Source organism: Hyperolius riggenbachi, chromosome 2 (genome assembly GCF_040937935.1).
Source record: "Hyperolius riggenbachi isolate aHypRig1 chromosome 2, aHypRig1.pri, whole genome shotgun sequence".
NCBI lineage: Eukaryota > Metazoa > Chordata > Amphibia > Anura > Hyperoliidae > Hyperolius > Hyperolius riggenbachi.
In genome coordinates, this window is record NC_090647.1 from 245,669,591 (window position 1) to 245,697,533 (window position 27,943).

The 27,943-nt window shown below is 41.1% G+C and overlaps 1 protein-coding gene across 3 annotated transcripts in view; it reads right to left on the reverse strand.

Annotated features, from left to right (window-relative positions):
* The window catches only part of CBLB (Cbl proto-oncogene B), a 234,863-nt gene that overhangs the window by 72,961 nt on the left and 133,959 nt on the right, over nt 1-27,943 (reverse strand). For all 3 annotated transcript variants that reach the window (XM_068268455.1, XM_068268456.1, XM_068268454.1), the window contains exons 7-12: nt 27,844-27,931; nt 25,922-26,053; nt 16,538-16,738; nt 7,870-8,052; nt 4,418-4,783; nt 3,102-3,202 (exon numbers count right to left, since the gene is read on the reverse strand). In XM_068268455.1, the coding sequence (XP_068124556.1) occupies nt 3,102-3,202; nt 4,418-4,783; nt 7,870-8,052; nt 16,538-16,738; nt 25,922-26,053; nt 27,844-27,931 (1,071 nt within the window). The remainder of the gene's footprint in view (nt 1-3,101; nt 3,203-4,417; nt 4,784-7,869; nt 8,053-16,537; nt 16,739-25,921; nt 26,054-27,843; nt 27,932-27,943) is intronic.

A 27,943-nucleotide genomic window follows, 5' to 3' on the forward strand; every position in this document is an offset into this window, starting at 1 on the left:
TCTCCTTGAACAAATAATTGCCAGCTACATAGCTTGTGTTATAAAGTCATCCAGGCCCACCTATGCCAGAACCTGGATGTATTCCCAGTACCTCAGCAGCACGCAGCAGTTGCCCATTAGAGGTCCGCAGCACTTAGCATAAGGATTTCTTTTCTGAGCTGCCTAATTCATTCTTCTCAGGCAGAGCACACCAATGCTTTGATTCTATGAGCCATTGTGTTCCTAACAAGGCTCATTAAGAACAAGTATAAGGCCAAATACGCTACTGGGCTACTGCCACATCCTGGCATGAATCCTGGTACACAGCAATGACCTGGCACAAACTTCACTTGCTTTCCCCACTTGTTCTGTGTCACTTTAAAACTCCAGCTGGCATCAAGTCATATGGAACCTAATCCCATTACCAGCCCACAACTACAGCTGAACAGAAGCAGATTTGCAAAGTGTTGGAAGAATAGTTCACTTCAACAATACAATCACACTGGCACAAACAACATGCAGAGAACATTCCCGCTGCTGCTCTAAGTGGAGTGTCAGCTACTCATTAAAATAATCCATGTTTTAGCCATTCCGAGAACGGCACAGTGAACAGCAATTAATACAGTGGTACATTCATTATGCCATAAACCAGTACCTTTCTACAAGGGCAAGCTTCCACGTCTCATTGCAATAAGAATATTCATAGACTAACTGCATCTATACTGGGAATGATATAGGATTTTAAATTCATAAGACTGCAACTAATTTAAAGTCAAGCCACCTGTTAACTATTGATTACAAACTTAAACATTTATTCAGAATAACAATTCATCTAAATCAAAGTTGAAATCACGAATAAAAACAAACAGTAATTAAAAAAAAGGTATAAAAAGATTGCTTCATTTTTTTCTTTATGAGCTATTGTACATGACTATGCTGCTGATGTAAGTCCTCTAAGTTTCCATTAGTTGGCAGCGGAGAGCTAATATCCATGCAGCTAATGGCATGTGAATGCATGTTAATGGTACAACAGTTTGTATTCCGTGAGCTTCCTCCTGCCACCTAAAAGGTAAAACTTTAACAAGTAGACTCTACATTAACACCGGGGTCGGTGCATAAATGTTATTAATCCTACAGGCAACTATGCACCAGTCTCTGATTTAATAGAGGTATGTTAGATGTTGCAAAATAGAAATATTTTACACCATTTTGAAGTATTCATTCATTCTTAGATTAATTCATGCATAAAACATATTTTATGTTAGTGAGAGTTGGAAATATTCACCAGGTACTCTGCGGTGCTCAAGGTTGCCCTAAATAGGCTAAAGAATTTAATTTTTTACCTTACATTTTTTCAAAAGCGGAACCCAACCGAATCATTTTCATTTAATGAGGACAAGACCTTCCTGAATACACAGCAAATGAGCCACTATTCATACATGAATAATCACCAAATATAAGGAAGGATGGACACTAAGGATGACTAATAAAGAGTGCTTATATATGCCCTGCTCATCCTGAAACATTATGGGTTTAGTTTACAAATTTGGAGTATATGAAATAGCTAATTGCAAAGGCCTGATTAAATCATTGATAAAGCCAAATGTACTGGAAATACACAACAGCTTTGAATATAAACAAGAAGCAATTCACAATTAGCATTTAATACAAAGGGAATGAGTTATCAGGACACTGGCATAAAACAAATAAGAGGTGGAGCTGTAGAGCAATCAATTGGGTTTCAACTCTGAAGTGGACCTAAACTCAGAATTTAATTTCTGCTCCAAAAAATAAGCCAAAGCATAATAACCTGGGGAAATATTTTTTTTGTTACAGCTTATAGAAATCCTAAAAAACTGTATTGTGTTAAATTTCTGCACGTTCCTGGGAGCATAGAAAGAGTTAACCTTCAGAGTTTTTATATATTATCACAGAACCTCGGCACACCACGGCACGGCTCAGACACAGCTCACAGCCCTGCTTCACTCTGGCTGATAACGGCTAATTAGACACGCTGCTCACTCTAAACACGCACAGAGTGAATTTCTTAGCAACTACATGTGCTCCGGTGGCACCAGGCTTGGTAGCTTGGATTTACAGACGCTCCACTAATTTTTTGCCTGAGGATGCAAGTGATCCTGCGAAACGCATTGCAGTAGAGTTTTTTGCATTGTACCTTTTTATTAAATAAAAATCTATCTTGAAAAAGTGACATTGAGTGTCCGACCACCTGGAGGTAAGTCCACCACTACCTACCTTTTAAACAGTTTTTTACGTATTTTATTTTAAATTGGCACCTTTGTTACCATTGTCATTTTTTACTATTGTCCACCCCTGGTAGTGGGGTGAATCCCTTACTTCTAGCTACAGAGAGTGACTTTTACCCTGAATGGGTTGAGTGGTTGCCTATGTGGTAACCCACACTTGTGAGTATTACTCTTACTTGCACCAAATATTATTTTGCTCATCATAACATACTACACCATATTGGGTTTTGGTCTCTTTTCCCCTCATTTTGTTATACTTTGAAATACGTTTAATAATATTACTAATGTCTCCCCTTCATGGTCCACCTAATCAATATTTTTTTACCGGGCTGAATTTTTTGACACCCCCAACAGACACTAGATGATGTCCCAGACCATCTTATTACCACATCTATGACAATGTTCAGACTTCAACAAACACAAAAGAAACAGGCTGAATAGTCTGTGAGGCTGGATATTCTAACCTGAAACATAGTTAGTTCCCTGACATAAGAGCGGAGAAAGAAGTACCTGTCTAATTTATAGATATGCATAATTGTACAAGAGCAGTCCTGTGACAATCTTTTACAATTCTTTCATTGTATAACAATTTACATGTACATGGGACAAACTATGTCTAAAGAGCTGAAAGTTGGAGACCCTATGTATTACATATGCCCCATACTGTGCAGACACAGGTGCTGTTAGTATAATATACTAGTCCGCCCCAGGATTGGCACAATCCTAACCTGCCAGAAATGTCATCCATACCATATCCACACTTTTGGTCACATCCCGGTATTGTATTTCTGGGTCAGATAGAACAAGTCAAACTAGGACCTAGACCTTCCAACCGTTTATTTTCTCCTGACTTACTTTGTATTAGGGTGCATTGCAGGATGAACAGTGATAGATGGAGGAGGCGGTGAAAGTCGGGCAGGCACATCATATTCTTCCATTAGAACATTTGACAACACCTATGGGGGACAAAAGGATGCTTACATTATTGTGGTGAGATATCCGGTCATTCATGTTGAATAAGGCTTCCTAAGATATTTAAAAAGAGCACAGGTAAAATGATTGCATAACAATGTAATAAGATGCAGTGTTATACCAGCATTCCGATTGATACTGTAAGGCAGAGTAGTGAAATTAACTGTTTAGATGTTAACTAAATTTTAGTTTGTTGCAAATTGTTGACATATAAGCAATGGCCCAATCAGCAGGAGGTGGGAGGTGCCAGCCACCATTGGCTGCTATTAAAGTGGTCTAACACCCAGCATTTCAACTTTGCTTTAAAAGATTGCTTACAGCTTATAAACTATTATGCCAGATTTTTTTTTTTTTGCAGAAATTCACTGAATGGATTAAACATGACATTTTAGTGCTGCATTTAGCTAGAAATCCTCCTCCCTGCTTGCTTGTTTAGTTACAAATGTATCTATCTACAATGTAACAAACAAACACTGCTCTGAGAGAACAAAGAGGGCTTCCCCGGCAGGCTTTTCAAAGGTCTATTTGTATTCCAAATAAAGATACATTTGTAACTAAAAGATAAGAACGGATGCGGATTCCTAGTTAAATCCAACACTAAAATGTCATGTTTAACCCATTCAGTGAATTTCTGCTTAAAAAAAAATCTGGCATAATAGTTTGTAAGCTGTAAGCAATCTTTTAAAGCAAAGTTGTAATGCTGGGTGTTAAACCGCTTTAAGGATCCCTCCTGTTCCCTCTTGTTGTTCTATCATCTAGCAGGGTTTTTTCCATCATAGGGCAAAGCAGCTAGATCAGACATGTCTCTATCCCACCTGCTTGCAGTTTAGCTATCCCCAAAGAGATTAGATGGGGTGTCAACACCTGTGCACACCCCCATCTGAAATGTCAATCCCTATAAGGTATCATGTGATTTTGGAGACAAGGATATTTAAGATTTATACACAAGCAAGATACAGCAAGTTCCTGTAATCAATATAACAAATACAAAACTGTTGAGAAGACTGATGATTTACAACAGTTTCTGTGTCTAAAGGTGGAGTTGGACAATAATTCTGTACATTAAAATACACTACACACTGCAGGAATCAGGGAATCTATTGTATGGCATGAAACATTTTATTCATGTTAACTCTCCCTATACCACATTTGAATGTAGGAATTTATTAGCAGCTTTTGATTGATATTCACATCCTTACCCTTACACTTTCAGGGGGCAAATCATGTTTATGTTGTTTATGCATAAACCTGGTATCCGAACTAAAGTGTCGCATGTGTCTTCCGTTTAGGACAGAGTTCGCAGTTTTTCCAAGTTTGGGAGAACTGTCATGTGCCACTTGACATGCAGCTAAATGACTGGCACCAGAAACGTCTCTTGGACACCAAGCTTCAAGGGGCATTGGCTGGTCTCTACAAGGCACATTTTCCACGTGATGTATGAGTCTACATGTTCTGCTGTCAGGTGCAATGGGAGGTGGTCTCTCTGGTGGAGGCGGTGGTTCCCTTAATGGAGGTGGAGGAGCAGGTAGTGGCTTGTCTTGTTTTCGGACCATACATGGAGAAGACTATAGTGAAGAAAAAAAAACTGTTAACAATATCATATTGAGAATAATGTTATCATTAAAGTCACAGCAATCCTACCAAACGTGGTAAGGAACCCAAATATGGTAAATCAGGAAAAGATTACTTCTGTAATAAAGCTTAAACCACAACGTATAGGTTATGATCTGAAATGTCCTTATGAAAATTGTATTTGTTTGTGTGTTTGAGTTCAGGACTTTCCGGGTGAAAGGTTAAGGGGGGCTTAAATTGCTCTAGTCATTATGGAACCTGGACGGTACAAATAATAGTTTTATCAAAAATCCCAGAGTTTTGATGTCATCTTGTAAATGGCCAAATAAGACTTGCAAGTGACACTTACATAGGAGAGCTAGTCCAAATGTCAATAACCTCTTAAGGAAATAAAATATTTATTTATTTAACCTTAATTCTTCTAACTTCATTATATCTCATAAAATCATACTAATGTCCTAAAATCCTAACTGAACGTTTTCCACACTGGGCTAAAATCTTAAGATCACCCACAACATAGATTATTATTACAAATAATATATTCAGACGCAGCCATACTTATCAGAAGTTACTAAAAGAAATGTATTAATATAAAATAAAAATAAATATAAAGATATTTCAGAAAGCCCACAAAAAAACCAGATCTATTCTAAAAGAATGATACAGCAACATCAACCCAGTCCGGTATGACAACTGTTCCAGTCTAATGCCTATAGGCATTAGAATAATCTGTGTGGTATAATTATATATATATATATATATATATATATATATATATATATATATATATATATATATATATATATATATATACATACATACACACACACACAAACACACACACACACACACACACACACATTGCTGTATATTGCAAATTTCAAAGCTACATATAAGTACTAAAATGGACAAATTTGTAGGTACCCTTACAGCTCACTAGAGAAGTGCTTCATGCCTCCAGGAAAGTAATTAAATGAAGACAATTGTTCCAGAAATGAGTGCATGCCATTAATCTGTCATCAAGTTAAACAAAGCAAGTGTGAAAAGATGTAAATTACTTCTTAAAGAGAAACCATAACCAAGAATTGAACTTCATCCCAATCAGTAGCGGATACCCCCTTTCCCATGAGAAATCTATTACTTTTCTCAAACGGATCATCACTTGGCTCTGTATGGCTGATTTTGTGGTAAAAGTGATGCGCACAATCCCCCAAATGATGTCATCGCCTCACAGCACTGAGGTACTGACATCACACTATGGGAGCCTTGTTGCATTGTGGGAAATAACAGCTGTTTACAACTGCCAAAAAGCAAGCAGCATCTTTTTCTAGTGACATCACCTGCCAGCAGTAAAAATGTCACCATGTAATAAATGTCAGAATGTAAGTCAGGGATAGGAAAGATTTTACAATGGGCAAACACTGACTAAATCATTTATACATAATTATTGTAAAAACGAAGCACTTTTTTGTTAAATTTTCACTGGAGTTCCTCTTTAGGCTATACAGGATCATTGATATCTGCATTAGAGTGATTTTTTACAAGTTGTTCCTTTCATTAGTGTCACATGTCCCCAGCCGCGCAGTAAGTCATTCGGCTCATTTAAAGTAGTTACATTGTAAGTCCCCCCCAAAAAATTGAATGTTGTGTACCAGGCATAAGTGCTACTGTGAAAGAAGAATATGTGATCAGTAGCAAAAGAAATGAGCCATGACCATAATGCAGCATTATAAAAAGAAAATCAAAAAGAATATCTCATAGATTTAAGTTTTTAAAGAAAACCTGTAACGAAAAAAACCTCCCCAAGGGGGTACCCACCTCGGGTGGGGGAAGCCTCCGGATCCAATCGAGGCTTTCCCTGTCCTCCTCGGTCTCACAGCGGCAGCGATAAAGCTCCCCGAACAGCAGGATGTAAATATTCACCTTCCCGACTCCAGAGCAGGCGCAGTATCGGCTCTCCGCTCGGAGATAGGAAGAAATAGCCGATCGCTGTCAGCAAGTCTCCTGCCTGCGCAGTAGAGCGGACCCGACAGAGATCGGCTATTTTTGACGATCTCCGTGAGTAGAGGAAAGGTCGAGGGAGGATCCAGGGACACATCGGGGGAGCCAGCGCTGGACTGCCTGCAGCTACAGGGGAGGAAGAGGCCTCATTGGGTACCCCCCAAAAGGAACTTTTTTTTTGTTACAGGTTCTCTTTAAAGCACACCTAAACTGGAGCACAACTTTATAAAATAATTGTATGACCGTAATACTTACTCCCTGCAGGTCCTATCCGGCATCTTTTTACATCCCTTCAGTGTTGTGTTCAGCAGCTGATTATCTCAGAAAATTGGCTCCTACATTTTGAAATTACCAACCCCAGAAGAACTTCCTGGTCATTCTTTGTGTGCCTGAATATGTGATCCTGTAAACGCCATTCACGAGCGATAGGATGTACTGGGCATGTGCAACTCTATGGCTCATGCACGCCCAGTAAGTTAGTGAGGCGGTGAAGGGGTGTAAATGGGTCAGGTGAGGGGTGTGGGTGGGATGAACTAGTGCCACAAGCCATCCTCTTCCTGTTTCAAGATTTGAATTTGCTAGAGCTGCCTAATATCCTTTTCAAAGAGAAATTTCCCCAACATCAGAGTGTTGCAGAATGGCATATGCTAAGCAGTGATAACAAGTACCTGATCTGGAGACTGCTCTTCATTCACCCCTTTCTATCAATCACAGACTCCATTTTCAGTGAGGGGGTATTTTGTTTTCTTTTCATAAAAATGTTGTCCTATTACCTGTTGTCCTTTTATAGATATTCAGAAATGTCCTTGTGAAAAGTGCTTTAATATAGGTGTAACAATGCAAGGTGAGTATAAAGCCTGTTACCGTGACCTTATAATCAGACATCTTAGAACAAGCATGCAGCTAAGTAATCACACCTGATTCACATGTTATAAAGCCAGTAAAATGACAAAGCAGAAGCCACTAGTTTAGCATTTTTTTTTTAACAACTTTTCAAAAAAAATCTGTGCATCATATGTGGTTCCTTTAGTGTCCTAAACATGCACATAATCTATGATATATAAAAGCACAATTTTACCTTCGGTGACCCTGCTGGACTAGCACAAGGTGAGCGGGCTACTACTTTCTGAATAAGATCCAATCGAGGAGGAACAGGTGGAAGGCTGAGAAGTGGCACTGACAGATCAGGAGGAGTTTTCTTCCTCTGTGCCATTGGAGAGGAACCTGGCGATGTCACTGGTGAAATCTGTCTTTCATTCATCTGAAAGAAGGGGAAAACACATAACTGGTAGATTAAAGTCACGATAAAGGAGGAGACAAGAGAGTAGGATGGAGTATTTTCCAGGACATTTTTAAATAAGCAATGACCTGTTTACCAAGTTTCAGAATAATACACAGGGGCATCTCCAGCCCACAACCAATTATAAGTGGTAGGTCACACAAATTGATATATCCAAATGTAACTGCCTTAGATGATAATGCAATTATACACTTTTATAAGAGTTTATAGGAGTTTACAGGTCCATGGCCTTTGCCCAATGTGGGGGCATATTGCTCAAAATTTTTTGGACAATGCAATTATATACAAAATTGCTGAAAGTGTGCATGTCACATACACCGCATCTAACTAATCCTGCAAGGGAGCTGCTAGTACCTACACATGTACCATGCAAACACACCAGCAAGCTGTGTGTGCTAAGATCACTAATAGGGGAAGAGGGATAGCACTAGATAAGGGGAGGAGCCTGGATTTTGTGTTTTGTTTTATTGTATTTGATCCTTGTGGCTAGGATTTTATCTAATGCTCTAGTGCAGGATTAGTTAGATGCACTATCTGTCCCAGGATGAACGGTAAGGATATGCGCTCCTATTCCTTATATAGGTTTTGATGTGCTGAAGGTGTGCATGTTTGTGCTATGCGTGTTACAGGGCCAACATTAGGACACATATGACACTGGGCTACCTCTACGCGGTGTATGTGACTACGCAAGAGACTTTATTCTTGCAACGAAGATCCCAGCTTTTAACTCAGCAGTAGGGACAGCTTTGATTGCTGCATGATTTTTGTGAATGGATTCGCATGAGGATTTTCATGAGTGTGCAAAAGTTTATTTTGAAATTGCTGTTTTGCTTCCCACACCCCTTCCAGCACCTCCCCATTACATCTGCAAGTGTTTAAATGTACTAAGCTCGAGGTGAGTAGCCTGGATTTTGTGTTTGTTTGTTTTTTACTGTATTTGATCCTTTTGGCTAGGATTTTATCTAGAGCTTTCCCTCTTCCCCTATTAGCGATCTTAGCACACACAGCTTGCTGGTGTGTTTGCATGATACATATGTCGGTACTAGCAGCTCCCTTGCAGGATTAGTTACATGCACTGTCTGTCCCAGGGAGGACAGTAATGATATGTGCTCCTATTCCTTAGATAAGTTTTGATGCCCTGTGTGCATGCATGTTACAGGGCCAGAGTTAGGACACATACGACACTGGGCTGCCTCTATGCGGTGTATGTGACTACGCAAGAGACTTTATTCTTGTAACGAAGATCCCAGCTTTTAAGTTAGCTGTAGGGACAGCATTGATTGTGGCATGATTTTTGTGAATGGATTTGCATGAGGATTTGCATGAATGTGCGGAAATTCATTTTGACTTAGCGGTTTTGCTTGCCACACCCCTTCCACCACCTCCCTATTACATCTGCAAGTGTTTAAATGTCCTAGCTGGAGGTGAAGAGCCAGGATTTTGTGTTTTTTTTTTTTTACTATAAGGGGCGGTTTTCACTAGCCACCGCGCGCGGCTGCGAGATGTGCGATGGCACTTCCTGGTCTGCGGGAATGCTGACAAATCCCATAAGCCGTGCCAAGCAGCCTCCCGCATGAAAACTGATGGCAATGTCGGCCGAATCGCTAAGGGGAAACTCTGCCGATTCGGCCTGGTTTCCGCGCTAGTGGAAACGGGCCCTTTATCACAGCCTCTGCAGGAATCAAGCCCTAGATTGCAGGGATATCCCTGATATAGGAGGTAATAACATTTGTGTGTGCCAAAAAAAAAAAAACGGACATCCAGAAAGAGAAGTTCAACTGGTCATCATTGCTTTGTATTGGCGCAGAACAAACGCAAACATCAGCAGATACGAGTGAGGCAGATTTATGGCTCTTAAAGCCAAAATAAGATTTTGGTACTACAGAAAAGCGTTATTTGGTGTTACTTCTGCAGACAACTATTTATTTCATCAGGTTTTTTGTTTTGTCAGTAAATAGCAGGGCTGGGACAAGGTCCACCACCAACAGAGGCTGAGCTGCCCAAGTGCGCCCCTCCCTCCATGGGCCACAACGGCCAGTCCCTCCCTGTTATTGTTCCTCTTTATGGGGTGGTGTATATCGTGAGCTTCGCCATAGGACTGCATTTGGCATGCATACAACAGTAGTAAAGATCACTTGAAGCTTTCTGTTGCTATGGGTTTTTAGGTAGCCAGGTATAGGTGCCCCCAGTATAGGTAACCAGTTATAGGTGCCCCCTGTATAGGTAGCCAGGTACAGGTATAGGGGCCCTCAGTATAGGAAGCCAGGTATAAGTGCCCCCAGATTTAATTCAGAAACTACATATTCTCCTACATCTTCAAAACATACTAATAAGTCAACTGGTTTCCCCCTAAACAACCCTATAGTGAAAATATGAGTCTATAACTATGGTAGGGATTGTACTATCAGCTACTCTGGGGACAGTCAGTGACATGACTATGTAATCTGTAAAGTGCTGCAGAGGATGTCAGTGCTCGTAAATATACAATAATAATATGGTAGGAGAGGACATTATGACTATGGCAAAGATTCGATTGTGAGCTCTTCTGAGGACAGTCAGTGACATGACTATGTACTCTGTAAAGTGCTGCAGAAGATGTCAGTGCTATATAAATACACAATAATAATAATATGGTAGGGCATTAGACTAGGACTATGGTAGGATTAGATTGTGAGCTCCTCTGAGGACAGTCAGTGACATGACTATGTACTCTGTAAAGTGCTGCAGAAGATGTCAGTGCTATATAAATGCATAATAATAATATGGTAGGGCATTAGACTAGGACTATGGTAGGATTAGATTGTGAGCTCCTCTGAGGACAGTCAGTGATATGACTATGTACTTTGTAAAGTGGTGCAAGTGATGAACGCGACAAAACCACTGGCACTGTTCCCCCAAGTGTATAAATGTGCCCCCATGTGTGCATTTATAGATTACCTGTTCTGTGTCTTTCACTGTGCGGTTCCCATACATCTTCAGCTTCTTCCTGTTTTATTTGTGGCTCACATGCCACCAGCATATAATGTGTGACGCATGTGTGATGTCACGTGTGCTAAATGCCAGCGGTGTGTGAAGTGCAAATGGAGGAGCGGGAAGTGGAAGATGGATGGGCACCGCACGATGGGCAACACAGGACAGGTTATGTATAAATATACACACGAGGGGTTCATTTATACACTAGGGGGTGGTGGCGGATGCAGCAGATGCAGGGGACTCGCCCAATTCCTTATTGATTTTCCGGGAATCTGCCTGCGGTGTATGGGCAGCTGACAGATCTCTCTCTAAGTGGCTGGATAGTGTAGTAGTGGCTGGATAGTGTACTGGTTAAGGGCTCTGCCTTTGACATGGGAGACCAGGGTTCGAATCCTGGCTAGGTCAAGTACCTATTCAGTAAGGAGTTCAAAGCAAGACTCCCTAACACTGCAGGGTGGCCTCCTGAGCGCGTCCCAGTGGCTGCAGCTCTTGAGCACTTTGAGTCCGACAGGAGAAAAGCGCTATACAAATGTTCGGATTATTATTATTATTATTAAGAGAGAGAGAGATTTGTCTCTTGGTGGAATCTATCCATCATTGCTAGATGTATGGCTACCTTTACTCTAGCATGGCAGCATTAGGACCTTGTGCAGTGTCATTCCTGTAAGTCCAGGTCCTTATCAGTACTGGGAGTGGAGGGGGGTCAGGGAGAAGTAGAGAAGGCTTTAGCACAGTTTAGGATGCAGAAGGGGCTGCTGCTCTCCCTCACATACACCTTTCCTCTTACCATAGAATTCCATTCTCCATCAGCCAGCCACGCTTCACTGGGCTGGCATTTTATTACTCTATCCTGGGAGAGCAGCTGGATGACATCAATGACAGAAGTCAGTGAAAAACAAACAAATTTGCAGACCAGCTAGGAACTCCTTATAGATGCAGTCTTTACAACTACTGTGCAGATAGCTTTTTCTCTCCCTCCCTTACTTCTGTCTCTCAGGACAGGGAAAAAAAACAACTTTTTTTCTAGACTGCCTGTGGAATGAAATGCCTTTGACAGCGCCCCATCCTGACCTGATGACCTGCCGCTCAGATGCCGGAGCCTCTTGGGCCTCTGTGTCGTCCCGGCCCTGGTGGATAGTGGTGCATCAATTACCTGTTGCTCCCGTGGATCTACAAGGTGCATGCAGCTGCAAGGTTTCAGAATAGACAGTAGAGAGGGCTATAGCAGCATACTAGATGTTACATGCAGCGGTTTTCTGCTGTGCAGTAACCACACAGTGCATCAGCTGCTTACAGGCACATGGTTACAAACAATGCCAGTTGGTTGCATTGCATCCATGTAAATTATCCCCAATACTTTGAGGTTCATTTGAAATTCACAACTCAAATAATAACAACAACAACAACAAATAAGCAGGTATGTATATAACATTAAATATACATTTCCAGATGTTCTAGGTTAATCTGCAATTTCCACCTATCAGAATTTAGGAATATTTAGAAATGAGCATTACAGTGGCAGAGTGGAAAGCATCCTTCCCTTGCAGTGCCAGGGTCTGTGGTTTAAATCTTGGTCAGGACAACTACATGGAGTTAGGTTAATAAACCATCAACCTCTCTGTTTTTTTGTACCCTTACCCCGTTCCCCCCAGAATAAAAAACAAGTGGAGCATAAAATGTTCTGATAACAGTTGGGACTAGATTGTGAGTTCCTGGGGGTCAGTTAGAGACATGACCATGTATACTATATAAAAGCACTGTGGAAGATGTCAGCGCTACATACTGTAAATACACAACAACAATAATCACTACTGGGGCAGCCAACAGTCTGCTGCAGGTCTATTTACAAACAGCCACACGTGAGTAATCACAGCTAGCCTTGCTCATCACGAGCTAATCACAAGTAACCACGGTGGTTAGTCGTGATTCAAATGAGATGTAATTGCCACAGCTGAGTGGCTGTATGCGGCGGGATTAATTACCCATAATGCTGCCGTCCGCTCTGCATTTAAAGGAGCTTGCAAGCGACCTATTGGTCACGTTGCAAGCCTCGCTGTAGCACACTTCCTCCTTCCGGCTTGAAGAAGGAAGTGCGCCATAGCGAGGCTTGCAACACGACCAGTAGGTCACTTGCAAGCTCTTTGAAACGCAGAGTGGGCGGCAGCATTATGGGTAATTCACCCTGCCGCATACAGCCACTCAGCTGCGGCAATTACACCTCATTTGAATTACGACTAACCACCGTGGTTACTCGTGATTAGCTCGTGATGAGCAAGGCTAATCACAGCCGGGTATCAATGATTGAAAGTCTACCTAGCAACAAATAGAATATAGAAGAGTAATAAATTAAAAAAAAACAGACTCTACTGTAAATAAGAGAATCCTCTACTTTGTATGATCAGGAAATAGATAGCGAGGGAGTCAGCATCTGAAGTTTGCAAACTTAAAGAGACTCTGTAACATCAAAAAGATCTCCTGGGGGGTACTCACCTCGGGTGGGGGAAGCCTCAGGATCCTAATGAGGCTTCCCACGCCGTCCTCGGTCCCACGGGGGTCTCGCTGAAGCCCTCCGAACAGCCGGCGACTGTCAATTCAATATTTACCTTTGCTGGCTCCAGCGGGGGCGCTGTGGCTGCTTTCGGCTCGGAACTAGACGGATATACCCGATCTCCGTCGGGTCCGCTCTACTGCGCAGGCGCCGGAAACTTGCGTCTGTGCAGTAGAGCAGACCCGACGACGATCGGGTATTTCCGCCTACTTCGGAGCTGACAGCCACCAGAGCGCCTGCGCAGGAGCCGGGAAGGTAAATATTTACGTCGCCGCTGTACGGAGGGCTACAGCGAGACCCCCGAGGGACGGCAGACGGCGTGGGAAGCCTCATTAGGATCCTGAGGCTTCCCCCACCCGAGGTGAGTACCCCCCAGGGGACATTTTGATGTTACAGTTCCTCTTTAAAGGGGACCTAAACTGAGATGGATATGGATGTTTCCTTTTAAAGGACCACTATTGCTAAAAAATTTAAAATTCAAAATACATGTAAACACATACAAATAAGAAGTATGTTTCTTCCAGAGTAAAATGAGCTATAAATTACTTTTCTCCTATGTTGTTGTCACTTATAGCAGTTTGTAGAAATCTGATGGAACTGACAGGCTTTTGACTAAACCATTTCTTAATGGGGAATTCTTAGTATTTCATTTATTCCTTACAAAAACACTCCCTGGAAATTATCTATACAAAGATGCAGGCTAGTCTCCCCTACCTGTTTGCACACTATTCTGGCAATTGAACTGAACAACTGCCATTCACTAAGTGCTTTTGAAAATAAAGAAAACTCAGAGAATCTCCTATGAGTTGATGGTCTAGTCCAAAACATGTCAGTTCTCTCAGATTTCTACAACCTACCATTAGTGACAGCAACACGGGAGAAAGGTAATTTATGGCTCATTTTACTCTGGGAGAAATGCACTTTTTAATTAAGTGTTTTCATGTATTTTAATCCATAAATTTTACAATTTTTCGCGATACTGGTCCTTTAAATAATACCAGTTGCCTTGCAGTCCTGCTGATCCCTGTGGCTGCAGTAGTGGCCAAATCACACACCTGAAACAAGCATGCAGCTAATTCAGTCTGACTTCAGTCAGAGCACCTGATCTGCATGCTTGTTCAGGGGCTGTGGCTAAAAGCATTAGAGACACAGGATCAGCAGAAAAGTCAGGCAACTGGTATTATTTTAAAAGGAAAAAATCCACATCCTTCTCAGTTTAGGTTACCTTTAAAGAGACACTGAAGCGAAAAAAATATGATATAATGAATTGGTTGTGTACTATGAATAATTACTAGAAGATTAGCAGCAAAGAAAATATTCTCATATTTTTATTTTCAGGTATATAGTGTGTTTTCTAACATTGCATAATTCTCTAATATGTGCAGATAACACAACACTCTGCATTCAAAATGATTCTTTCAGAGCAGTCTGTGAACTAATGACCTCTCCTCTGGCAGATAAAAAGAAAACTGTTCACTTACAGTTGAGATAATAAAACTCAGAAGACAGCCCTCTCCACGACTCTGAAAGTCGTAGAGATTAATGGCTTTTTTGCATAGAGATAACTGGAGTTTCTTAACTCTTCCTGTACTGGAAAAAATTACACTGATGTATCTGATCTTAATGTTTTATTTCTTAGCTGTGCTACACATACAAATCATAATATCATAATTTTTTTTCGCTTCAGTGTCTCTTTAAAGGGCATCTGAAAGGATGTGGATAAGAAGGCAGCCATAGTTATTTTATTTTAACCACTTCCCGACCGCCTAACGCACAGCCAAATAGATCAGCAGGGCTGCCAGGCAACTGGTATTGTTTAAAAGGAAATAAATATGGCAGCCTCTTCTTCTCACTATGGTTGTCCTTTACGGTAGTCATACATCTAGCAATTTTGGTGGCCGATCGAACAAGAGACAGACCTCTCTCTGATCGAATCTGATCAGAGAGAGATCTGTTGGCCGCCATACACAGCAGGCTGGCTTCCGATTGATTTCAGCATGAAATCTTGCAGGAATCGGCCTTGTGACGCTGCGGCATGTCCCCCTAATGTTTTATGTTCCCCCTCCTGGTGCCCATGCAGTTATACTTTACCTGCTGCCATCTGCGTAGAGTGTCCTCGTACTTCCGCATTTGCATCCTATGCAGTTGCTGGCATTATAGGACATGGGGCGCATCTATGATATCACACACACACCCCACATACTATATGCCGGTAGTCACATGGGACCTGAATGCGGAAATAGGGCACAGACACTCCGCGTGAACAACAGACAGGTAAAGTATAACTGTATGGGCACCAGGGGGGCATAAAACATTAAGGGGGCAGCGGTCAGGGGTTTCTGTTGCATTAGTCATTGGCAATTATTGCACACTTTTATCTGGTCGAGCATGTCGGTCCGAGATTGTCCAATATGTCCGATCGATACATGTGACCAATATCGGTCTTAAAAATTGGTCAACTTGTCGATCCTGAATGCTCTTTGCGATACTGATTTTCATCAAATTCAATGGTTGATCGGCCGCCAAGTCTGAAGATCTATGGCCATCTTAACTCCCTGATCCTATTTCTTACCAACTGCTGATCAGTCAAACAAACAAACCAAAAAATAATATCCAGAGCTAAGATGACATCAGGAGTGGCAACTTCTTCAAACATGAAAGCAACGTGGCATTCTTGTGACAGGAAGCAGTACTGCAGTACTTTCAGCTGCAGCCAGGTGCATGCTGTCTACCAAAATGATATGTCAGCATAATGAAAACTTTTACTATGTGCACCTTAATATTTACATATCCATTACCTTCTCTGATGGGACAGATCCTAAATATCAACCCAACATTCAACACCAATTTTTAGCCTTAAACATATATGAACACATCTAAATTATAAATTACTGTACTTTTAAACAAAAGCAAAAATGACTGTACCTTTCTGACAGAGGCTAATCTGGTCATTATTAGGCATTCTTCTCGCTCGTCCTCCTCATCGAAGTCCAAGATTGGAGTACCCAAACTCTCCAGATTGTTACAAATCCTATTTTCATCTCTTGGATCAAAAGGGTCGACTATAATGGGTTCAGTTCCCTTGATTTCACAGCGACAAAAAGGACAGCCCTGACCGTCAGACTCCTACAAAGGAATATGAAGGCTGTGTTATGACAAAGCAGTTTAAGTACACACTTAGTGCAGTTTAAAGTACTCTAATTATCCACAAGTGCACACAGTAAAGAGCACAACAAAAACTGTTTTTATGAGGATATATATTGAACAAAAACTGAAGTGACCTTTGCATATATAATAAATAGTATTTTATTTTTGCTAGTTAAAACTTGTAATTATTTATAGTACATACTGAGTACAATGAGAAGACCGAAAACATTCACCTTTATTTCCAAATAAAATATTGTTACCATATACTGTAGTTACTCCTCTTCAAGGAGTGCTTTTAAAAATAAAAGAAACCTTTATCAGGAAAATGGACTAGTCTAAAACCTGTCTAAGAGGTTTAACCACTTAACGACCGCCTAACGCCCATAGGCGTCGGCGGGTCGTTAGTGGTATAGCATGGAAACGGCCGCTCGATCGAGCGGCCTTTCAATGCTAGTTTACGGAGACTGCCTCCGTGAACAGTGTGCGAGCCGCCGATCGCGGCTCGCACGCATAATGTAAACATCCGGGGAAGAAATCCCCGCTGTTTACATGACACGGCGCCGCTGCGCAGCAGCGCCGTGACGTAGATCGGCGATCCCCGGCCTCTGATTGGCCAGGGATCGCCGGCATATGATAGGCTGAAGCCTATCCTTCAATGCGCAGGACGGAAATCTGTCCTGCGCAGCCCCAGGAGGGAGGGGGAGGTAAGGGGAATCAGGGAGCGCCGAAAACGCTGCGAAGGGGGGCTTTGAAGAGCCCCCCCCGCAGATCAAAAACAGCCGGCGGCGATCAGACCCCCCCAGCAGGACATCCCCCTAGTGGGGAAAAAAGGGGGGAAGTCTGATCGCCAAGGCTGAATCCTGATCGGTGCTGCGGGCTGGAGAGCCCACGCAGCACGGATCACTGCAGAAAGGCCTGGTCCTTAAGTGTTTAAAGTTGGCCCATGATAAGTGCTGTAAATGGCAACTACAGTTAATACAAAAAGTAGCGAACACTGCAAATGAGCGCAGGAGACACCATAGACCATAATAGGAATTACGGCTTTAGCGGCGCACAGTGAGTAACTTCGGCACCGTCCGATGACGGAGCTGAAATTGCTTTTAAAACACTGTAAATCTGCTTCCAGCAATAGCTAGAATCCAAATTACATCATTCCCCACTATCCACATGGACCTAGAGGGGGAATAGTATTTAACGCCCCTGGGAACTTGTGCAGTAGCAGGATAAGCCATACCGGCTGTATACTGCGCCCAAGTCTCCCGGCGGCGAATTCTCTCGGATGCAAAAAGTAGTGGATTTACTCTGGGACAAATGTACATCTTACTTGCACAGTATGTGTACATATGTATTTTACATTTTAGTTTTTAATACAGACAATGGTGTACATCAATATACAAAATACAGAATTGGTGACACAATGCAAAAAAGCAATACAAAATACAGAATACAAGATACAGAAGTGGTAATGACAGTGGTAAAAGTAACATGATAAATAAAATGTATAATGATTTCCAAGACACAAAAGGAGAGAGAGCCCTGCCCTTGCGAGCTTACAATCTAAAGGGAGTGTGGGGGGGGGGGGAGACAAGAGGAGGGGTAGTATACAACAAACATATAGAGGCAGTGTGTTTTAGGATATCTAAAAGGAGTGCAATTTGGTCTTAGTACAAAGAAAAAGTGGCCTAAGGTAGAGCATATGCTTGTCAGAACAAGTGAGTTTTTAGTGACCGTTTAAAGGTAGCAAAGATTGACGTGTGACAGATGTGTTGTGGGAGGGCATTCCAGGGGATGGGTGAAGCACGTGCAAAATCTTGCAAACGTGAATGTGAGGAGGTGATTCTAGAGGAGGACAACAGAAGATCAGGTGCAGATGTGAGATTGCGATTGGGTTGGTATCTGGAAATTAGTGAGAAGATGTACTGGGGAGATAGACTGTGGAGAGGTTTGTAGGTTAGGGTTAAGAGTTTGAACTGGATCCTCTGGTTAATTGGCAGCCAGTGAAAAGCTTGACAGAGGAAGAACAAGAAGAACGATGAATGAGATGAGCAGCGGAGTTCAGTACTGACTGGAGCGGGGCCAGTTTGTTAGAAGGTAGTCCACAAAGTGTAGATTACAATAGTCCAGACAAGACATTATAAGAGTATATATTAACATTTTGGTTGTGCCTTGAGTGAGAAAAGGTCTGATGCATATGTTTTTGAGTTGGAGATGACAGGAGCTGGTTAGGGAGTGAACATGAGGAATAAAAAAAGATAGAGGAGTTGATTATTACCACTAAGCACCATGCTTTGGGAACTGAAGTTATGGGAGTGTTATTAACACTCCCAAGCTGTTAATGCTTCTATTATAAATCTGATATTTATTATAGATAAGGACTGTATCTTACTACACAAACGGTAGCATAACTATTACACACAGGTTTGTAGTCATCTGTATTTTTTTTTCTCTTTTCGCCTTTGAAACAAACTACGTTTACTAAGAAAAACAAAATCCCTACTTAGTGCTGCCACGACTTTGTCATTGCATGATTAAATGCAGCAGCTCTAATGATGATTCCGGTCACAAGATCCCATTCTGACATCAATTAAGTATCAGCTTAGACTGCCATACTATCACATGCCTCTTAGTTAAATTGAAAGTTGAAAAACAGTAATCGAATGAACTTGAACATCCCTACACATCTAGGATCTGCCATTTATTTCTGGCATAAGCAGCTTCTTTTTTTCTGCTGGTCTTTACTCACTGTGGACTGTTCAGCAGATGAGCTATTCAACACATACCATATGTGAAAGCTCTTGAGAAACCTCTGATGAAGCACTAATAAAAAATGAAATTATTACTAAGCTAGCTGTCATCCATAAAGAGGAAGACTAAAACACTGTCATATTCTTGTGCACATATGCAGCCAAAGTAGTATTTGGCACAAAGCATGTTTACTGTAATGACCGTTCCTTTCAAAAAGAGATGTGTATGCATGGGGCCATGAAAATAGGTACGAATCAGTAAAACAAAACTCTTCTGGACTATCAGGCCCCATTTCCACCCTCTTCCTTTAGGTAGAGGACATGTTGGCATGCTAGACTCCCTTCTCAAGCTGGGTAGGTTGTCACTGCCATGTGACAGACACCGATTTATGGCTCCAGTTAACCAAGTCCTTCTGCACTCGTTTTTCAGCACAAATAGACTTTGTTTATGGAGCCTCTAATCCAGGTATGGGCAAACTCGGCCCTCCAGCTGTTACGGAACTACAAGTCCCACAATGCATTTGCCTTTATGAGTCATGACTGTGGCTGTCAGACTCCTGCAATGCTTTGTGGGGCTTGTAGTTCCTTAACAGCTGGAGGGCCAAGTTTGCCCATGCCTGCTCTAACCAGTGACTGTCTCAAAGCAGTGATAACACAGTGGACTGGAAAAGGCATCCCATGAGAGTGGTGAGAGTGGTTTAGCATAATGCTGACACAGGCAGCACACAGAATTATATGTATAGAACGTGGATGTCAGATGAAGTTCTGCAGGCTCTCAAGAACTGCCAACAGGGTTTTTTCTTACTCATGGGGGCGTGGCTTCAGGTGGAAGAGGGCACAAAGAGAGAGGGCGATTTCAGATTCACACTTGTTAAAGGGACACATTTTGTTTTTAAAAAGGCAGAGGCATACGCAGACTTTAGGTCCACTTTAAGACTAGAATAACGTGATGACTGTTGATGAGATACAGATAGAAGTGCATAAATCTTGTTGGTTTTGGAGCTTGGATTGAACCATTTTAAAACGAATAATAAAATAATAATAAATTTTTTTTTAAGGTGTTTATATAATATATGGCCTACAATAAACATTCCAGATTGAATATATAAAAGGAATAAGAAGAAATATTTTTAGAATAATAACAGACAGAGAACATCTAAGTAATAAGCATTTGTTGTATAATCAATGTATGAAGACTGTTCAAACTACCCAGAAAGAGGAACCAAATCCACAAAACAAGAATATTACACATATTTGAGGACTATAAACTTAACAACGTAGCATGTTTATTTTTACAAAAATACTGATTTCTTTGTATTCCTACAACGAGGTTCACATCATTAATATACTGAACATGCTCTTGTTAGTGATAAAGTGGTTGTGCACTGAAGCAGGATTTTTACTAAGGAAAATAAATGCATATACTGTACAGTACATTTGACCTTGAAAGCCTCAGATGTATGTATGCTGACTTGAACTGTGCAGTGATTTGCTGCTAATTAGGCCCCAGAGAGTTTGTAGAGTAAATACTTGCTAAGAAAAGTTAATGGTTCAGTATAAGGAACATGCTTATATTAAGCTGAGAAATATGATGCTTCCACTGTTATGCACGAATATTCCCTAAAGGGAATGTTTACCAGGAGCTCCACCCAACTGATTTCACAACCCACTCTGGTGCTGTAGCCTGACAACTTATTAGCAATCATGTCAGATAAATAACTAGGAATCTTGTGTCATAATGCACTGGGGGTTCTGCTAGGCTAATAGCTTTGCTTCTGTCACTTTGCAAAGACATCTGGACCCTAAAGCCCCCTCTCAGTAGTCAGTCAGCAATGAGGGCCACTTATGGCAGTTCCCTATATAAAACATGGTTGAATCTGTGCCATTTTCATGAATTGTGAGAAGTTGATATGGAGTTAATAATCTCAGTGAGCAATATTGCAGAAGTAATGTTGTGCCTCACTCAATATTGTCGTCATCCCAGGCACATACTTGTTATTTCCAGAACAGGGGCAAAGGATTGCCTTGTTCTCCAGTTGCAGGATGCATTCTAATACCCTCACTGTGAACAAAGCTCACATATAGACCATACAGACTTTTTAGGATTAAGTCTTTAAATGATGTGGGATACTTTCCAATGAAGGGTGATAGCTGTGTGTAGCTCTGTACGGCTGTCTGGCACCCATCAATACCTGTAGCTATTCTTTGTCTTTCTGATGACACAAATATATTCTGCGATCCAATAAAGAAAGGCCGGGCACCAGAATCTAAAAAATCTTCACAGCTTTATTACCCTCTATGGGTTAAACACCTAGCAGACGTACAGCGCAGTGGGGAATAGTGGAATACCACAGCCTAACAGCCACATCACGGTAAGTACCGCTTCTTCGGAGGCTCATGCAGAGTACTTACCATGAATCGTCTGTAACTGGAAGCCTTGGAACCATCCAGGGCCTCCCATTATTGAGATAAGTATGTAACTTTTTGCTTTCAATTCAGGTGATTTTTGATAAAAAAAAATATATATGCGATTCTACAATTTAAATAGAAAAACATCAGGTGGTGGGAAGAGGCAAAAGAAGAGCAAGACTGGTGTCAAAGGAGGCAACCACAGGTGAGCTGACAGTATAGTCACAAAACTGCATGAGCATGTTACAGGCAATGTTTAAACAAGTTGTTTTTTGTTGGGTTTTTTTTTTTTGGGGGGGGGGGGGGGGGCTAAAGATTTAAGTAAATATGGAAGAATAAACAGGTGAAAGCAACCTTATAGGCTAAACAGCAAAGTAAAAGAAGCAGCAAATAACGATAAGTGAGCTGTTAGCAATCTGAAAAATACAAGGATGGTTTACAAAATATAAAGACTATCATGTACTGTATGTATTTGGATAGAGATATGGCCTTAATAAAGATGGAAACTTACTCTCTGAATTCCAACAGAATATAGGGAAATGAAGAAAATATTACATGGGACTTAGTAAAAATATGGACCAAGTATATCATAGAAGTGAAGAAGCAGTAAAACTGTATTTCACAGCTTAGTCTGAGTTACATGAGCCAAAAGAAGCTACAGTTATTGAGATAATAAAAAAGTAAACAAACTATAAATCACCAAGAAATGATAGTATAGATGCTTAATGTTTGGGCAAGTTTTTAGGGAAAACTATACGAAGTGGTATTAAAAGTGTGGAAAGAGGAGAGCATGCCAGAGCAGTGGAAGGATTCAGTAGTAACAATACATAAAAGGCTGATAAGACCGACTTCACCAACTACAAAGGAATTTGTTTACTTAGTAGTGACTATAAAGCGTCTATGGTAAAATAGACTTGCAGAGTATGCTGAGCAGGTAGTTGGAAACCATTAATTTATATTTCATGTGAGCAAACCAACTTATTGACTGTACTTACATTCTACAGCCGGCCTTCAAAAAGGCATTATGAGCACAATATGGTTTTACATATCACTTTTGGTAAAAAATGTTTGGAGAAGAATAAAGAACAAGGAAGTGAATGACATACTGAGTGGTGAACATATACATGGTCAGAAAAAGGGGAGGAGAAGGAATAAGAAAGAAGCAATGCAGCACAGAATGATGATGGAAATAATGAAGGTAGTGGTTGCACCAAGCAGAAGGATTGATGGAAAATGTGTAGTTAAATTAGGGTGTACAGATAAAGAAAGTGGGGGACACAAAAGCAGGAGAAAAAAACATCAATAGCATCAATCAATAGCAATGGGTACTGTTGCTATGGGGAGGGGAGGTGGGAGCAATCAATCAATAGTAATGTGTACTGTTGCTATCAGGAGGGGAGGAGGGTGTAAGACAGAGTGGAACATCATGGAGAGATTTCTGGTGGGCGAGATAAGAAGGTAAACAATGTTCTGCAGTTCTGCTGTCTTTTAAAGATTCAGCATGTGGAACCTTGAAGTGTACCTCTGGCTGAAATATTACAATACCCTTTTGGAAACAACACCTATGGTGATCCTAACCTACACAAGTGGACTACTTATCACTACTGTTCTGTTTCATAGGCATATGTATATAAATGCATGCCTGAACTTAGCATTTCTAAAAACAATAGCTTCTGCTGGAAAAATACTTAGAGAGTGGTCAGACTGCTTGTGTGATCGCCTGCCATATCTGTCACCAGCTTTATTCAGATTTGTTTTATGGTCTGTTGTCTAAACAGTTTTAATGGATGATAGAGCACCCTTGAGCCTGTCGAAGTCACTCTAAAGAATAGTAAATCACACATTCAACTTAACAGGAATTCTAAACATATTGCACAATAGTGGTAAATATGCAGCTATAAAAAAAAAAGAATTGCTAACTGTAAAGACAACACAGGTCTCTATTTTAGGGATAGAGTATACTCAGAATTAATTTACTGCTGTGCTAATATTAGCGACTGGTTGCCCTGACCAATCGCAATGCCTTGCAACAAGTGTTCTCCTAACCAATCGCAATGCCTGGAATGAATGGACATGACCCCGATCACAGGCAATGTCTATTCATAATAAAGTAAGTAGTAAAATGTAAAAAAAAAAAGTGGACACTTCCTGGTAAACCAGGATAGTGTTTGCAGCGCCATCTACTGGCGACAAAGTAAAATTACACACACCATACATTGATAATTAAAAATTAATACAATTAATCCCTTTCATTTCTAAAGCCCTCCCTCAAACACTTAAAATACGCTTTAAAAAAAATACATAAATAGTTGCCTTAGGGACTTGCCTTAATATGTATTTCATGAGGGTATATTAGTGTTATTTTACTACGTAAGGGTTTGTAATAATGGACCAGACAAAAAAAACAAAAACAGAAAAATTACGTCGTTATTTCCAAATACATTGCACCAGGTACATAATTTAAATGGTGTGATAGCCAGAACTAACGGGCAAATAAAATGTGTGGGTTTTATTTATAGTGGCATTGCTTATTTTAAAACTATAGGGGATGGAATTGGAAAAATAGTGTATTTAATTTTTTTTCTTGTTTTTTTTCCCAATAAGATGCATAGAAAATAAAGTAATTACTGAAAATAAGTATTGTCCACAAGAAGCCTAATTTGTGGTGAAAAATGAAGGTAAATATTTTGTTGTGATAAGTAGTAATAACGTTATTGGTGAATGAAAGGGAGGCATGTTGACAGTTAAAAATTGCTCTGGTCCGTCAGGGTAAAAAACCCTGGGGGATGAAGTGGTTAAAATCTGCAATTAGGTAGCATAGGTAAGCAACTCTGCTCTGGATCATATCTGACCTTAATGAGGAATGATAACAAGGTAGTAAAACAACATTTGAGTAATTATAGTCTTATGCACACAAGGCACACTAGATTACAAAGATGCAGATGTGATGAGGCAACATGCCTGCTATTTTAGGGCTGGTTTTCACTAGGGTGGTGCTTCAGCTTCGGAATGGGACAAGGCCCCAGTGCTGTTGCAAAGCCGCAGGTGAATCACTATACAGCCATGCCATGCTATAGGGTTTGCTGTGTAAAACTTCAGCATGCTGGCCGAACCGCACCGGCATGTGATTTGGACATTGCCTATTGTCTGAATAGACAGGATCTCCCTGTTCTGCTTGCATGCGGGGAAATGCATAGTGGATATGCAGTGGCAGGTCTGGAATGACAAACCTTGCCGTTGCTTAGATGGGTGCATAACCTGTGTGTCAAGAAACAACCGCAGGATCAAGCAAAAGTCCTGAATTGGTTCACACACACAAAACAAACATTTGTTTTGTCTGCACTATCTGATGAAGGGGGCCCTCTGTGGCCCCGAAACAATTGTCAATTACAGGGTTGACATATGCCTTGAAGAATAAACACTTCAGCATTTACTAAATGGTGTGCTAACCAATTCTTTTACATAGTGGAAATTATTTTACGACTATTAGTTGTATTCTGATATGACCCAGCTCTGGATCTATATATTATCCATATATAATGTATATATTTTATTTTTCCCAGTCTCCATGATCATTTAGGTACATTAATATTCTCCAACCTTAATTAATCAGGATCACTGTGTTTTAGCATGATCCTGAACAAATCCAAAAGTGGAGTAACTTTGGGTCTTCTTCACACAGCATGTAAAGCACTGCTACCAGGACTTGAGGATAGGTTTGGGAAACACTTCTATAACTTACAATACGTTGGTCATGGATGCGTCTACTTTCCTCTGCATAGGAATCAACAGAGTAGTAAGGCATTATATCCGAGCTGATAAATAATCAAATCCTGGCTAGTGTCAGTACCTTTTCAGTAAGGAGTTCAAGGCAAGACTCCCTAACACTGCAGGGCAGCCTCTTGAGTGCGTCCCAGTGGCTGCAGCTCTTGAGCGCTTTGAGTCCAACAGGAGAAATGTGCTATACACATGTTCGGATCATTTGGCGGATTATTATAAATTATATTACCTGCCAAGACGTTAGACATGACGTACACATCAAATGACCACAAGGCTCAATCTTTACATCCTTGTCATTTTCTGCACAAATTTTACATAGCTGAAATGTAGATCCCATTTCACAGTACAGCTCGTATTGTTCCTGAGAAAAAGAGAAAAAAAAACACTTTATTACCATGAGCCACCAGCTGCCCACAAGCTTGAATAGAAGAAGAAAAAAGAAAAACCACTCTGACGCCGTGCATGACTTCAAAACATTAAAGTGAGAAACATCAAGCCTTGTGGCTTCCTGAAGCACATAGCTCATAACAATGACACACGGTAAACATCTGTTCTAACGCTAGATGAGAAGCACAGGCAACTCAAAGGATTCACATGGTCCCAAAACATACTGCTTAAAAGGTAAAACCCTGCATTGTTTTTTGCCTTTTTCTATATCTGAATACAGCGATTAAAGATCATAACTGATGTGTGCACCTTGGACTTCATATCACATACCAAACATAACTGGTATTGGGCTCAGATAAGCTAAAAGCCAGCCAGGTGACCAGTGTCCTAGAGAGATCTATAAATTAAAGGAGACCTGAAGCTAACTGGCACAAAATTCCTAAACTACAAAAATGCCATTTTCGAAGCTTCTCTGTAACTTACAAACCATGACATGTTATGTTATCGCAGTTCACCAAGACCTGTACCCCCTGGGTAGATTATGCAGATGATAGGGGCCTGCACTACATGTTGTTTTTGGTGCCCACCACTGCTGTGCAGAATCACTCTGAACATATCTGATATACCCTTGTGGCCACACTCCCCAATCATGTAGGATTGCCTCTGTAGCCATCAATTCCTAGACCTGATGGAACAATAGGTCACTGGCAGATTCAAAGTGATCAAATCAGCCAGAAATCTATGCATATGCAAGGTTAGCTTTAGGCTACATCTGAGCAGTGTTCCTTTCAGTCACAAATCTGCTCCACACAGTTCTTCAGAGTTCCAACACTGCTAGCTATTCTGCTGGCAAATTCTTTAGTGTGTTTCCATGTTATCGTATTTCCCTGCACAACATAAGCACCAATCATAAGAGTCTCAATGGGTGGGAGGGGTCAGGCCAATATACGGTCATGGGGCATAAGTGGGTGGTGCAGGACATCACTACAGCAGATCCTAAGGTACTGGCACTCTGGACCTAGGGGAGGCATGATCATCAATTGCAAGTGCATTTTTGTCTAGGTTTGTGTTTTTTTTTACCTATAATTCCTGGAGCAATGCTTTTCAGCGCAGCTACATTTGGGCGCCACCGTAGACTGTAATAGGAATTACATCTATAGCAGCGCTCAGTGAGTACGGTAACTTCGGTGCCGTCAGAAGACGGAGCCAAAATTTCTTTTAAAACACAATAATTCGGCCTCCAGCAATCGCTGGCTATAATTCCCCACTTACCATGGCGGCCTGGAGGGCGAATAGTAATTAACACGGCCGGGCTTGTGCAGAAGCAGGATCAGCCATATACCGGTTGTATTACGCACCGATTTCAAATGTATGCATAATTACCTATAAATAACCAGGGGTAAAGGAACATGGTAGTGGAGTGTCAAAGGCCACAATATGCCTGGGATGCTGGTGCCAAGCCTTGCTCAGGTCACTATCCTGAGCGCAGGTAATAGCAAAGAGTGAATGAAGAGATGGCACACCATTGGCTTTGCTATGCAAGCATCTATTGTAGCAGGACAGAACAGTACACTACATTTGCACCACAAATTGAGAGTGGCTTAGTGTGTATGCAACGTTCGATTGTTTACCTTCTACGGCCGGATCCTCTTCCCTTCCCTTGTCATGCGCTTGCAATTAGTCATATCACAATTGTAATCTGCACCCTTCATCTTACAGCATTGCAGAATAAATTGGTGCTTTATAAATAAATGATAATAATACCTGGGTAACCTTTATGTGATCATGTGGCATTGGCTCACACAGACCTGTCAGATCAGGATTATAGCTCCTTCCATCAGGGTAGAGATAGCTGAAATGTGAA